The sequence below is a fragment of the Balaenoptera musculus genome, chromosome 1 (genome assembly GCF_009873245.2).
Source record: "Balaenoptera musculus isolate JJ_BM4_2016_0621 chromosome 1, mBalMus1.pri.v3, whole genome shotgun sequence".
NCBI classification, from domain to species: Eukaryota; Metazoa; Chordata; class Mammalia; order Artiodactyla; family Balaenopteridae; genus Balaenoptera; species Balaenoptera musculus.
In genome coordinates, this window is record NC_045785.1 from 87,524,772 (window position 1) to 87,539,805 (window position 15,034).

The 15,034-nt window shown below is 35.7% G+C and overlaps 1 protein-coding gene across 1 annotated transcript in view; it reads left to right on the top strand.

Annotated features, from left to right (window-relative positions):
* The window catches only part of PLPPR4 (phospholipid phosphatase related 4), a 44,485-nt gene that overhangs the window by 16,613 nt on the left and 12,838 nt on the right, over nucleotides 1–15,034 (top strand). The window contains exons 2-3 of the mRNA XM_036839477.1: nucleotides 3,543–3,728; nucleotides 10,417–10,546. Of these exons, the coding sequence (XP_036695372.1) occupies nucleotides 3,543–3,728; nucleotides 10,417–10,546 (316 nt within the window). The remainder of the gene's footprint in view (nucleotides 1–3,542; nucleotides 3,729–10,416; nucleotides 10,547–15,034) is intronic.

The following is a 15,034-nucleotide window of genomic DNA, read 5'->3' on the forward strand; positions in this document are numbered from 1 at the left end:
AATATTTAACATTCAAATTAAAGGAGGGAAATTTAATCTAAACTTATTGAAACCATATTTTGAAGATAATGTTTATGCTACATGATACATATTTTTAACTACAGATTTGCAAATAGAAACTCTTCATTAAACAGAACTGTAGGCTACACTGTACCCCATTCTTTGACGCTAATTGTATTTCATTACCCTAAAACTCTACTCCCATTTTTGGAAGGGAAGCATAGAGTAGTGGTTAAGTAGAGGTTACAATTCATGGCTTCAAAATCCAACCTCTGCCACTTGCTAGAGGAGACTGGGCTTATCTACCTGCAAAGTGTGGATAATAGTAGCACTTATGTCGTAATAGAAAGTTTTTAGTTAAATGAGTTAATATCAATTAATAAAATTAATTAAGATTTCTAAAACAGAAAATTGTCTGGCACATTAAGTGCTATTTGAAGTAGTTGTTAAATTAAAACTAAAATATATTTAAGTGGATTTAAATGGAAAATATGAATTGTTCACATGAACCATGAAGTATTGATTTATTGGTCAAGACTGGAAGCTACTATTCCTTACAGGAGAGGGAAGTGGTGAGGAGGAATGACCAGATATTCAGAGTGGTCAAATGATCATGGATTCTAGTAAGAAAAATGTAAGTGTTTTGACATGCTTTTTGCTCTCTTTATTGGAAAGCATCCATCTGAAAACCAGAAAGTGCCAGATTAATCTTCATACATTATTAATTTTTCCAATAAAACTAATTCTCACCTCAAAAAAAACCTCTTGGGAATAGAAGGCATAATGCTGCCTTGTAAATTTGTTTATTTTTTAAACCAAATGACCAGAAATCATGGATGGTCAATAATATTTTTATCAAAACTTGCTCTGTTTTGTTAAATAAATATTGTTTCCTCCACAAGCAACAAAGCCTTAAACTAGATAATTTTTTCAGTGTTACAGAAATCTGCATCTTCAGATTCTGAAAGGACTAGCATCAACAATATATTTGCAGTACTTTTTCTCTATCCGAGAGCAGGTGTCTCACTAAGCTTATGATCCTGATGACCAAGCCCATGTCTTGTTTGCCATATTATAGTAAGGACCCACATAGTACCTGGCACATTGTAGGTTGAAGGAATGAATAACTGAATCCATAAAACAAAGTCTAGAAAGTAAATTGTGCCTAGTTTAGGTTTAGCAGACAAACTAGAGGGTGTCCAGTAAAATTAGAATTTCAGATAAACAACAAATAATTTTTAGCATAAGTATCTCCCAAATATTGCATGGGGCACACTAACACTAAAAATGATTTATTACTTACCTGAAATTCTAATCTTATTGAGTGATCTGTATTTTCATTTGCTAAATCTTGTCTAGCTATGGTAATGAATTAATATTTATTTGTTTATTCAGTTAGTCATTTATCAACAAGTATTATTGCTTCATTAAATTGTTAAATGATGTATTGCTTGCCTACCATGTGCCAGGAACAATGCTATGCCTTGGGGACCCAACAATAAATAACACGGGCAGACTCTTACTTCATGGAGCATGTATTTCAGTGAAAGACAGGGGGAGAAGAAAAATAAATAAGTGAAGTATTAAATTGACAAGGCAATTTCAGTTATGAAGAAATCAAGCAAGATGATAAGGGTTTAGAGGGAAAGATGGATCAATGACTACCTTAGATAGTACAGGAAGTCATCATTAAAGGATGAGGAGAGGTCAGTCAGACATAGAGCTGGGGGAGAGCACAAAAGGAAGAAGAAACAGCAAATGCAAAAACCCCTAGGTAGAAATGAATTTGACTGTTACAAAAAAAGAGTGAAGACCATAGGACTATATCAAATTAAAAAGCTTCTGCACATCAAACCATCAAAAAATGAAAAGGCAACCTACCAAATGGGACAAAATACTGTAAATCATATACCTTATAAGGGGTTAATGTCCAAAGTATTTATAAGGAACTCATACAACTTAATAGCAAAACAAACAAACAAAACCCCAAAAAACAAAAACCAAGCAATTTGATTATAAATTGGGCAGAGGCTCTTAATAGACAATTTTCAAAGAACAACATATGGATGGCCAATAGGTATATGAAAAGATGCTCAACATCACTAATCATAGAAATGTAAATTAAACCACCATGAGATACCACCTCACACCTGTTAGGATGGCTATCATCAAAAAGACAAGAAATAACAAGTGTTGACAAGGATGTGGTGAAAAGGGAACCACTGTGCGCTGTTTGGGAATGTAAATTGCTCCAACCATTATGGAAAACAGTATGAAGGTTCCCAAAAATATTGAAAATAAGACTACCATATGATCCAGGAATTCCACTTCTGGGTATTTATCTGAAGAAAACTAAAACACCAACTGGAAAAGATATATGCCCCCACTATGTTCTCTATAGTATTGTTTACAGTAGCCAAGACATGGATGCAACCTAAATGTCCATCAATGGATGAATAGGTAAGGAAAATATGGTACATATATACAATGGAATATTATCCAGCCCTCAAAAAGAAGGAAATATTGCCATTTAGGACAACATGGATGGACTTTTAGGGCATTATGCTAAGTGAAATAAGGCAGCCAGAGAAAAACAAATACCGGATGATCTCATTTTTATGTGGAATCTAAAACAACAACAGCAATAAAAAAACGAATTCATAGCTACAGAGAAGAGATTGGTGGTTGCCAGAGGTGGGGAATGGGCAGTGGGGAAAATGGGTAAAGGGGGTCAAAAGTTACAGACGTTCAGTTATAAGACAAATCAGTCCTGGGGATGTAATGTACAGTATGGGGACTATAGGTAATAATATTGTATTTATATTTGAAAGTTGCTAAGAGAGTGATCTTAAAAGTATTCATCATAAGAAAAAAAATTGTAGCTATGTGTAGTGATGGATGTTGACTAAACTAATTGTGGTGATCATTTTGCAATATATACAAATATTGAATCATTATGTTGTACACCTGAAACTAATATAATGTTTTAGGTTGATATATGTCAATTATTTCTCAATTAAAACAAAAGTGAAGTCCCATTGGATTGTAGTGGGTAGGGAGCTGGGGAATAGTATAAATATGGTATAAAAAGATGTAAGAAACTGAAGTAAGAGCCAGATCATGCAGAAACTTGCATTCCATGGTGTGACATTTGGATTTTATTCAAGTAGAATGGGAACCACTGGAGTACTTAAAATGGGGAGTGTTATGACCTAAAACATTTTCAGAATATTTGGAATGCTGGGCTGAAAATGGATAGATGGGGTGGGGAGGGTAAGCGTGAAAATGGAACAGCATTTAGGAGGTAATCCAAGAGCAAAGGGGAGGCATGACATGGGTTCAGAGCAGGCTGGTGACAGAGGTGGATGAATTAGAGCTTTATTTTGAAGGCAGAAGCAATAGTAAGTATGAATGATTTTAATTCTGAGATCAGAGAGGAGCGGTGAAAGGGAGAAATACATGTTTCTTATTTCAAGATGTACTGATTCTATGTATGGCCTGTGTATAAGAGTAAATTGATCTCCTATGTCCTTCATTCTCAGTTGCCTATATTGGCATCATCGGTGGTTAGCCTGTATTTCCTGGAACTCACGGATGTCTTCAAACCTGTGCACTCTGGATTCAGCTGCTATGACCGGAGTCTTAGCATGCCATACATTGAACCCACACAGGAGGCAATTCCATTCCTCATGCTGCTTAGCTTGGCTTTCGCCGGACCTGCAATTACGGTAAGAATTGCCCCCAAATAGTGTTTGTCAGCCCCAGAAGATGAAGAATGACCACATTTATGTAATAAATGGGTTAAAAGTAAACCAAAAACTTTCTGATATGTTTCCTCATTAACATATTTTTCATGTGTTCATGTCATATCTGAAGTCTGGGAAACTGTGGGGAAGAAAAAATTCTATAGCAAACAGACTTTCTTCTCAAAAGTGCATGTTGCTCTCACTTTTTACCAGGTTAGCACTTTTTATTGATTCTGAACACTGGGTATCCACAACTGTACAGTGAAGAGGGCAGAACTCACATTCCTGCCCCCCACACAAAATAAAATACTTTAGATTCAGAACAAGCACTTCACTTGCATTTTAAAATATATGACAGAAAGAAATACCCTAACCTACTGAAATTGAATTAAAAGCATCATTGTTGGGACTTCCCTGGCGGTCCAGTGGTTAAGACTTCACCTTCCAATGCAGAGGGTGCGGGTTCAATCCCTGGTCGGGGAGCAGATCCCACATGCCTCATGGCCAAAAAACCAAAACATAAAGCAGAAGCAACATTGTAACAAATTTAATAAAGACTTTAAAAAAAAACATAATTGTTTTTGGTTTGCTAACATACACATTGTGAATAACACACTTTTCAATAAATTCATTAATAAATAACACTGGCCTAGCTTTTACACCATCTCTTATACCCCCAGAATCTACCTAAAGGACAAGAAACATGTTTCAGGGTTAATATTTATTTCTAACAGTACAAAATTTTACTTTACTTTTATCATGCTCATGAATGTCAGAGGAAGTGGTTATTAAGTAAAGAGCTGTATTTGAATGGAGTTTTTATAAGATTCCCTAATGAATTGGTCTATTCTGGTTCAGTACGGCAGCAGTTTTAGAAAAGTCTCTGCGTAGACCTATACTTTTATATAGCTATGGAGAAGTCACAGCAGTGAGAAGCCTGAACACCACAGAGAAGAGTGGCCCCCGCTCGCGACAACTAGAGAAAGCTTGCGAGAAGCAATGAAGATCTAACGCAGCCAAAAATAAATAAATAAATTTATTTTAAAAAATTTCCCTATATTAAATAATCATAACATGCTATCTACACTATAAATAAATTATATAAAATATTATCAGAAGATAAAACTGGAACTTAATTTTCCCTGGAACTTTATCATACTTAAAAGATCTCAAAATACTTCGTAAATAAATGAGTTATTTGAGCTTCAGTAACTCTGGGGTGATTGGAACTATTAATGATGTACTTGGAAGTAGCTGAGACTCAGACTAATAAAAACAGATTTAAAGTGCATTATTGCTCAGAATAACAGCATTTGCTGGTCATTCCTCTAAATGACTTATAAGAAATCTACATCATCCAGTCATTTGACAAGAGCAGAAAGAATATATGCTTTAAATCTAGTAGACCAGAAAGCATTTCTCCTAGTTGGAATGTAATACAGAAATTTATTGTAGTTGATATAGTATTTGAAATAAAATACATAAGGTACTGTACAAATGCTCATGATTCTGCTGAAAAGACTATGTTGATATTTAATCATTTAAATAATTTGCTTTTTATATACCCAGAAGTCTTTCTTCCCTAGGGTGTTTTACTAAGTGGCTAGGAAAGCAAGTCTAATTGTGGCTCTCCCTGCCAGCACTGTTGATCTCACATTGATCCCTTTGCTGACACTGTTACATGTCCTGGAGACAATGACCTTGGCCTCATCATTGTGTTCCTTCTTCTCTGACTCCCTCATTTCCAGTAATAAATTCTCAGTATGCAATTAAGGATGCTTTCTGGGGGATTCTGGGTCAACGCTTTCTTTCTGGAGCCTTGAGAAGTGAAAGAACAAATCTGCTATGTCTCCCTCTATCAAGTTGACCTGGGGAAACGAATGCCAACTCCTTCCACAAAGACCGCCTGAATTCCTGGGTCTCTACAGGGCCTCCATAGCTGCTGCAATGCCTCTTAATGGCACAGGAAGCAAACTAGGGAAATATTTACACCACAGCATCCCTAATTTTCCCCATATCATTCAGGATATTCCAGGATGTCAGTCATTCTTTTCTTCCACACTGGCTACATGGATTTTGAGTAAACAACTTGATGGTAAAACAAATCCTGACTTTATGGGCATCAGATACTGTCTTCCACACCTTTCTCTCTAAACATATATCATAGCTTTTCTAAATTTCTTTCTAATTTCATTTTCCCTCTGTTTTTAAGGCCTTTCCCCAAAACACTGGTCCTATTGTGTCTGTAGTCATTCTGTTCTAGAACCATAATTCTGTCTCTAATCTTACTACATACGTTTCTGCTCCAACTCCTTCCCCCCCCTTCCTGAAAGTGGAAAAAACAGACTCTAATCCCTGACTTTCAAGGATGCCACTTTCTTTTTATCTTTATGGCAGAGTATTAATCTGTTCCAAAATGGAGTGGTGGGGGAAGCAGAGAGGCAGGCTGAATTCTTCCTTTGGAAATGCTTTCAGAGCCCATTTGCGTGAGGAGAGGCACTTCCTATTTTCACCCATTCACATGAAGAGAAGACAAAGCAAAACAAACAACCACATATGGGTAATATTCTTTAAAAGGACGTTTATATGAACAAAAGGAAGATCAACTGATTTTTTATACAGGCATTTACATATAAATCATTTAGTGTTTGCTTCTCAGGGTTTTATTTTTTATGCTTTGAAGGGTGTTTTAAAAATACCTTGTCAATACTCTGGTTTCTCTTCAAAATGCGTAAATTTTTCACTTTTTACTAAAAATACCTTGTCTTCGTGATGTTGTACAAGAAACTGAAAAAATTCCTTGCGTGTCTGTGAAATGCATATTCTTATTTCTCTGAAATAGTCCTTAAATTGGAAAATTTCATCCTTAATATTAACTTTTCATTTACTTTTAAGTGATAATGAAACAAGCATTTTGTTTAGTCCTTTGGAGATTGTTTCTCAGGGAAAATAGCACAGAATATCTAGGCTTATCATAAATCTTCATGAAGTCTACATGAATAGAAAAAATGTATATGTTCTCTTCCTTGGAAGTAAAATTTTGTTGCATATGATTAAAGGATAAGTATATCTAATTTTATAGAAGATTTGTATTGAACTTTGATTATAGTTTCTAGAAGGTAATCTAAGCTTTAGGAGACTATACAATCTCCTTTAAGTGGCTATTCCAAGGGCAGTATCCATGTAATAATAAGCAATATATTTCCTCTCTACATCTCCCCTGAAGCTGAGTCACTTTAGAATCTCTTCCAAAAATCTGTCCATGATATTTGACATGGAAAAAAAAAGGTATTGTTTCTTTTCAGGCTTGTATACAGCATAAACAGAATATTGTGAGAAGATGCTTGTCATAGACTGTTTTATATTTCCAAATGACAAGATCAACAAATAGTTTTCTTGTCAACACCTAATCCCTGAAACTAAATTGCATCACAACAGTGTGCCATTCAGAACTGGGAAACAAGCAGGCGCATTTGGAAATACATCAGGAAGCAGCTCCCCTTTCCCTGAAGAGAATTCTATCTTTAAAGCAAATTAAGGGACTTCCCTGGTGGTCCAGTGGTTGGGACTCCGCGCTTCCAATGCAAGGGGTGCTGGTTCAATCCCTGGTCGGGGAACTATGATCCCACATGCCATGTGGCACAGTCAAAATATTTTAAAAAAAAAGCAAATTAAATCATTTTGAAAATTCATACAATGATATGTAGGTCAAGGTTAAATGAATAGTAGTGTGAGGAGAAAATTAATTGTGCTCCGTAGAGAGAGGGAGAGTTGGGTGAAGTCAAAATACTGACAAGAAACCTCTATCCATAATCAAGCCAAGGAGTATGAAAGCGCTCTCCTGACATATGAGTTTTGAGCATATTAAACGACTAAATTAAAACTCCTGAAGTCTCAAGGTCACTTGAGATAATAACTGTGGTGTTGTATAAGAAACGTTTCCCTAATGGCACTGAACAAATAAATTCTTATATAATTTAACATTCATGGATAAGATGTGAATCACTATTTACACGTATAATTACAAAGAAAGAAACAAAATTATTCACAGAATTATTATTGAAGAAGTGAAGATGAAATCAATCTCAATGCATTTCAGAACACATTTCAGAAATGAGTGGTTAATTTTTTTGAAATGATGAATTTGAGATAACCATGATATTATTCTACATGCATGGTGGGTCATGTCGTGTCTTCCTGTGCAGAATAATCTGTTGTGTTTCTATGTCTAACTTAAAGTGATAATGTAGTATGATATTTTTCAAGAAGTATAAATAATTAACTTAGTATTCAATGATTTGAAAAAAATTCCTCTTGATTATTTCTATTTGATTGTTCATAAAGGAGTTTATCATGTATGCCACAAGATTTTCACACATGTATGGTGATTGGTAGAGTTTCATTAGGAAAGTTATTTTTATACAAATAAAGGTTCTTTATAATTGTACACACACCATATTGCCTATGATACTAAATATAGCAGATTGAACATTTGAAGCATAAGGTCATAGACTTACAGTCATTATTTTTAAAAAAGATAATTTTAAGTACTTTATAAAATAAGTGTTAAGTTGGTATTGAGAACTGGGAAGTTTCGCTTGGAAAATATGTTTCAGCTCATAATCATGGTGATAATCTTTAAAATGACATGATCACTTATATCTAAGGGACTGCCATTCCTTACTTTTCTCAGTTCCACATTTTTACCCATATCAACTCTAATTTCACAATAATCTCTTTGGCACAGTAACCCCAAATATTTGAGATTTTTTTGCATAAATAAAACTCATAATCTCAAATCTTGCTTTTCTTAAACAGAATAGCTACCAGCCCAAATGCCTAAGGTAATTAGCCAATGAGAATCCCACAGCGAAGGTAACAAAAGCAAATCCCACAATGCCAGGCACTTTGCTAGATAGGGAGGATAAAAGGTAAAAAAGAAATAAATGGTCTTCCCTCAGAGGGTCATAGTCAAGTGAGCAATAATCAAATGAATAATCAAAGTGCACTAATCAAGCTATGCTAGAGGGAAGGACAAGATACTAAGGGAGCCACATAGAAGGGGACATAATTCAATTTAGGGTATAGTAAAGAATTTCAGGGAAAAGTTCCTGAAGGAAATGATGCCTAAAATATATTGAGTTTCTTCACTGATGTCCTATGTCCTAGAATCCTACCGCAAGTGCCCTGTTCCTTATCTTAAGTATGGTCCTCTGTTCACTGTAAACACATTTTCTAAATATTTCATACCTATGACATATTAGTATGAGTAGATAACTCTTCAGAAATTAGCCACATCAATTCCATTTCAATTGTCCTGGAGGGTTTTCATCCAGGAGTTACTGCTTACCTAGATTCTCTTATAATCTACATTCTCCAATAAGATAGTTACTAGCCACATGTGGTTATTTCATTTTAAATCTAATTGATTTACATTTTAAATAATTAACTAAGTACAATGAAATGAAATTAAAAATTCAGCTCCTCAATTGCAGTAGCTAAATTTCAAGTGCTCAGTCGTCAGTAGTGCTGTTTCAAGTGCTCAATCGTGGTTACCATATCGGACAATGCAGAAAATATGTCCATCATCACAGAAAATTTTATTGGACAGCTCTGCTTTAGGAAGCACCTTTCTACCCTCATGTATGCTTTTCATGGGTTGATCCTTCTGGTCAATCCCAAATTATTTTATTGAAACTATATGCTAATAAAATATTCCTGATTCTAACTCTGGTACTTATTTTATTCTCCCCTCAGGCATCTTGTTTTCATGGTTTTAAGAATGAAATGTCAAGATTCTAAGAGTCAGAGCAGAATCAGTCACCATGCGATTAATCACTTAGGTGTCACTGGGTATTGCTGGGCATAGGGTCACAGTCTTAAAGCAAATTAAGGGACTTCCCTGGCGGTCCAGTGGTTGGGACTCCGTGCTTCCAGTGCAAGGGGTGCTGGTTCAATCCCTGGTCGGGGAACTAGGATCCCACATGCCACGCGGCACAGTCAAAAAATTAAAAAAAAAAAAAAAAAGCAAATTAAATCATTTCGAAAATTCATACAATGACATGTAGGTCAAGGTTAAATGAATAGTAGTGTGAGGAGAAAATTAATGTGCTCCGTAGAGAGAGGGAGAGTTGGGTGAAGTCAAAATACTGACAAGAAACCTCTATCCATAAACAAGCCAAAGAGTATGAAAGCGCTCTCCTGACATATGAGTTTTGAGCATATTAAACGACTAAATTAAAACTCCGGAAGTCTCAAGGTCACTTGAGATAATAACTGTGGTGTTGTATAAGAAACGTTTCCCTAATGGCACTGAACAAATAAATTCTTATATAATTTAGCATTCATGGATAAGATGTGAATCACTATTTACATGTATAATTACAAAGAAAGAAACAAAATTATTTAACGCAACTGCGTTAAAATGCCAGGATGCTATCACACCCTTGACCAGTATGTAGGAGCATAGAAGATCCAGCAGTGCTCTTTACAGTGCCCTGATTGCTTACTTCTCACTGCTCCCTCAAATACTCAGGAGACATTGCTCACATCTCTAAAGGTCTTACGAAAAATACATCTTTACTTTATTGAAAATATGGCATGTTAAGAGATAATTTATACTTCATTTGTACCCGTTAAGTCCATTTTGAACACCCTCTTGTCTTTGCAGATTATGGTAGGGGAAGGAATTCTCTACTGTTGCCTGTCCAAAAGAAGGAATGGAATTGGCCTGGAGCCCAATATTAATGCCGGAGGCTGCAACTTCAACTCTTTCCTTAGAAGAGCTGTCAGATTCGTTGGTGGGTGTGGGAAACCACAAAGAAAGGAAATGTTTTTCAAATAGAAATGTTATATTTAATTACAGATATTAAGTCCTTAAAGCTATAATTTAGATGTATAATGTCAAATACATGATGAATTTTACATTATTTTTAAAAATCCCATTAAAACACCCAAATTTGAGTTTTGTATCTAAAATGTGTTATTTACAGTTATAATCTCTGTTTGAGAGCCAACATGCCATGCATTTCAGTATATTTTTGTCTTAGCTCTGGTAGAAGCATGAATTTACTTTAAAAGAGTTTCTTGGATCTGTGTTCATTTTTTAAAATGGAGAATAAATGTCAGCAGGCCAGTATGAATGGATAACCCTTCGGAAACTACTTTAGCCACATCAGTGATTCCATTTCAATTGTCCTGGAGTGTTTTCATCGAGAAGTTACCATCCATAGAAATGTCACCATAGAGTACGGCATCAAGGCTATTTTTCCTTGGTTATATCGTCTAACTTTACCTCCTATTTTATGAGACCTACAGGAAATCAATGGGCTTGCGTCAGAATCAAGCCAGATCTAAGCCTTCATCTCTTCTGATTAGCATGTGACTATCTTAATATTGTTTGAGTCACAGACCTTTTTTTTTTTAACTGAGTTGAAAACTCAAGCCAAAGTACATCACCCCAATGTAAATGTTTTGATTCCCCGTAAATCAGTAAAAAGTTATTTCTACCTTTAATGTCTCAGCTGAAAGGAATACATAGCTTCATTTAATACCTAGTAGATAATTAAATACAATCACCTCTCCCGCTAGAGGAAAAAATCTGGTCTAAATCATGCCCTAGACTCTGCCCCACTATGAAAGGCACATCTTTGCCACACAAGGACTATACGGCAAGAATAATCCCCTTACCAGGGTCATGAACTAAGACAAAGAAGTAAAACTTCAGGACATATAGCTGATCTCAGAAGAAGTTTTCCTAATGTAACAAAATGCTGTGGCAAAGGGGCACATAACCTCTCTGAAAAGCCTCACGATGGTGAGGATGGGCCAACCTATCCTAGAGAAGTGTGCCCCAGAGTCAGCAATGCCCATCCCCTGGGGGCCCTAGAGATTCTCATTCTCCAAAGGTAAAAATGGGTGGGTTTCCTCACTTATCCATACTCCTCTCCAAGATCTTGCATGCTGCTAGGAATTAGAATGTATAAATAAAAGTCCAGTGTCATGAATCCGGGTGAGTGGGTGGAGAAATAATTGGGAGAGTGGTTTTTAGGTGGCAATAAGCAGAGAAGGAAAATGCAAAAAGAGGTAACATACAGGCCAACCATCTCGGTGTGGAGGAGTCCACTGATGAGTTACCCAGGTGCCTGTCACAGTGATTTCTATGAGCAAATCATAAATCAGAATCCAGGCTAGCAAGTCAGAGTGACTCCAGGGTGTCTAGACAATGTAGAGGGAGAAGGTGAGTTCAGATCATGTGTATGTGAGCAGAGCTAGATTCCCAAGGATAAAGCCAGGCAAGGGACTTGAAGCAGGAATGGAGTTTGAGTGTACAAGCCTGCATCAGGGTTTGTGAGTTTATGGCTTCATACTGGGCCCAGGAGATAAAAGAAAGATAGAATTTCAACCGGGAGGTTTAAGAATATCATCTCCGAATTCCAAACATGAAGGAAGCCTCCCTACAGCTCTGTACTTGTATGATTTTTTTTTTTTTTTTTTTTTTTTTGTTTTTTTATTCACACACACACACACTGTATTTTATTTTTACAAGACATAAATAGACTGACACCAAGCATTGTACATGGATGACCACAACAAAAGCAACAATGATTGCAATTACCAAACATGAAACACACTCATACTATGTCATAATATTGACATTCAGTCCAGTAATCCTCCACTGTAACAGCTCCTTTACTTTGCAGTGAAAATTGATTTGTATATTCTTTGCCTCTGAGTCCTTGTGGGATTTTTTTTTTTTTTAATTCAGACAGAAAGTCACAAAAATTATACTCATCCTCATCAGTTCACTCAGTCCCATGTAATTAATTTTTTTTTCATCTTGATCTTTTGTTAGCACTTTTATGAGTTCATCAGTTTTTCATTAGAGTTCTGAAAATGCTTATTCATTCAGTTCAGCAGTACAGTCAGTTACCAGAAACCTGTACTTGTCAGAGTCTTTTCCATGAATTTCTTGAAGATGAAACCCTTTTATAGGAACATATTTGCAAAATCATCAGAGTACACCCAGAACTGTCTGTAAATGACAAAAGACTTAAAAATGACCACGGTTAAAGATTTGATGAAAGTTCATAATAATGCAGTTGACAAGAAAATTAGTTATTTCTGAGATATACATTTTAAAGTAATAACTAGGATTATTACTTATAACATTATACCAGAACATATAAGATTTTTAGAAATTTCATGTAATGTCTGAAACATTTATATTAACATATTTCCATACATATTTCCATACAAATACAAATATAAGATTTTTAGAAATTTCATGTAATGTCTGAAACATTTATATTAACATATTTCCATACATATTTCCATACAAATACAAATATAAGATTTTTAGAAATTTCATGTAATGTCTGAAACATTTATATTAACATATTTCCATACAAATAACCCAATGAAAGTTTAGTATTAGTTGTTTTGTTTGTTGTTTTATACTGCAGGTTCTTATTAGGCATCAGTTTCATACACATCAGTGTATACATGTCAATCCCAATTGCCCAATCCAGCACACCACCATCCCCACCTCACCGCAGTTTTCCCCCCTTGGTGTCCATATGACCATTCTCTACATTTGTGTCTCAACTTCTGCCCTGCAAACTGGCTCATCTGTACCATTTTTCTAGGTTCCGCATACATGCATTAATATACGATATTTGTTTTTCTCTTTCTGACTTACTTCACTCTGTATGACAGTCTCTAGATCCATCCATGTCTCAACAAATGACTCAATTTCGTTCCTTTTTATGGCTGAGTAATATTCCATTGTATATATGTACCACAACTTCTTTATCCATTCGTCTGTTGATGGGCATTTAGGTTGCTTCCATGACCTGGCTATTGTAAATAGTGCTGCAATGAACATTCGGGTGCATGTGTCTTTTTGAATTACGGTTTTCTCTGGGTATATGCCCAGTAGTGGGATTGCTGGGTCATATGGTAATTCTATTTTTAGTTTTTTAAGGAACCTCCATACTGTTCTCCATAGTGGCTGTATCAATTTACATTCCCACCAACAGTGCAAGAGGGTTCCCTTTTCTCCACACCCTCTCCAGCATTTGTTGTTTGTAGATTTTCTGATGATGCCCATTCTAACAGGAGTGAGGTGATACCTCATTGTAGTTTTGATTTGCATTTCTCTAATAATTAGTGATGTTGAGCATCTTTTCATGTGCTTCGTGGCCATCTGTATGTCTTCTTTGGAGAAATGTCTATTTAGGTCTTCTGCCCATTTTTGGATTGGGGTGTTTGTTTCTTTGATATTGAGCTGAATGAGCTGTTTATATATTTTGGAGATTAATCCTTTGTCCGTTGATTCATTTGCAAATATTTTCTCCCATTCTGAGGGTTGTCTTTTCGTCTTGTTTATGGTTTCCTTTGCTGTGCAAAAGCTTTGAAGTTTCATTAGGTCCCATTTGTTTATTTTTGTTTTTATTTCCATTACTCTAGGAGGTGGATCAAAAAAGATCTTGCTGTGATTTATGTCAAAGAGTGTTCTTCCTATGTTTTCCTCTAAGAGTTTTATAGTGTCCAGTCTTATATTTAGTTTCTAATCCATTTTGAGTTTATTTTGTTGTATGGGTTAGGGAGTATTCTAGAGTATTCATCATCTTTTTACATGTAGCTGTCCAGTTTCCCAGCACCACTTATTGAAGAGGACTGTCTTTTCTCCATTGTATACTCTTTGCCTCCTTGTCATAGAGTAGTTGACCATAGGTGTGTGGGTTAATCTCTGGCTTTCTATCTTGTTCCATTGATCTATGTTTCTGTTTTGTGCCAGTACCATAACTGTGTCTTGATTACTGTAGCTTTGTAGTATAGTCTGAAGTCTGGGAGTCTGATTCCGTCCAGCTCCATTTTTTTTCCCTCAAGACTGCTTTGGGCTATTCGGGGGTCTTATTGTGTCTCCATACAAATTTTAAGATGATTTGTTCTAGCTCCGTAAAAAATGCCATTGGTAATTTGATAGGGATTGCATTGATCTGTAGATTGCTTTGGGGTAGTATACTCATTTTCACAATGTTGATTCTTCTTCCAATCCAAGAACATGGTATATCTCTCCATCTGTTGGTATCATCTTTAATTTCTTTCATCAGTGTCTTATAGTTTTCTGCAATACAGGTCTTTCGTCTCCCTAGGTAGGTTTATTCCTAGGTATTTGTATTCTTTTGTTGCAATGGTAAATGGGAGTGGTTCCATAATTTCTCTTTCGGAGATTTTTCATCATTAGTGTATAGGAATGCAAGAGATTTCTGTGCATTAATTTT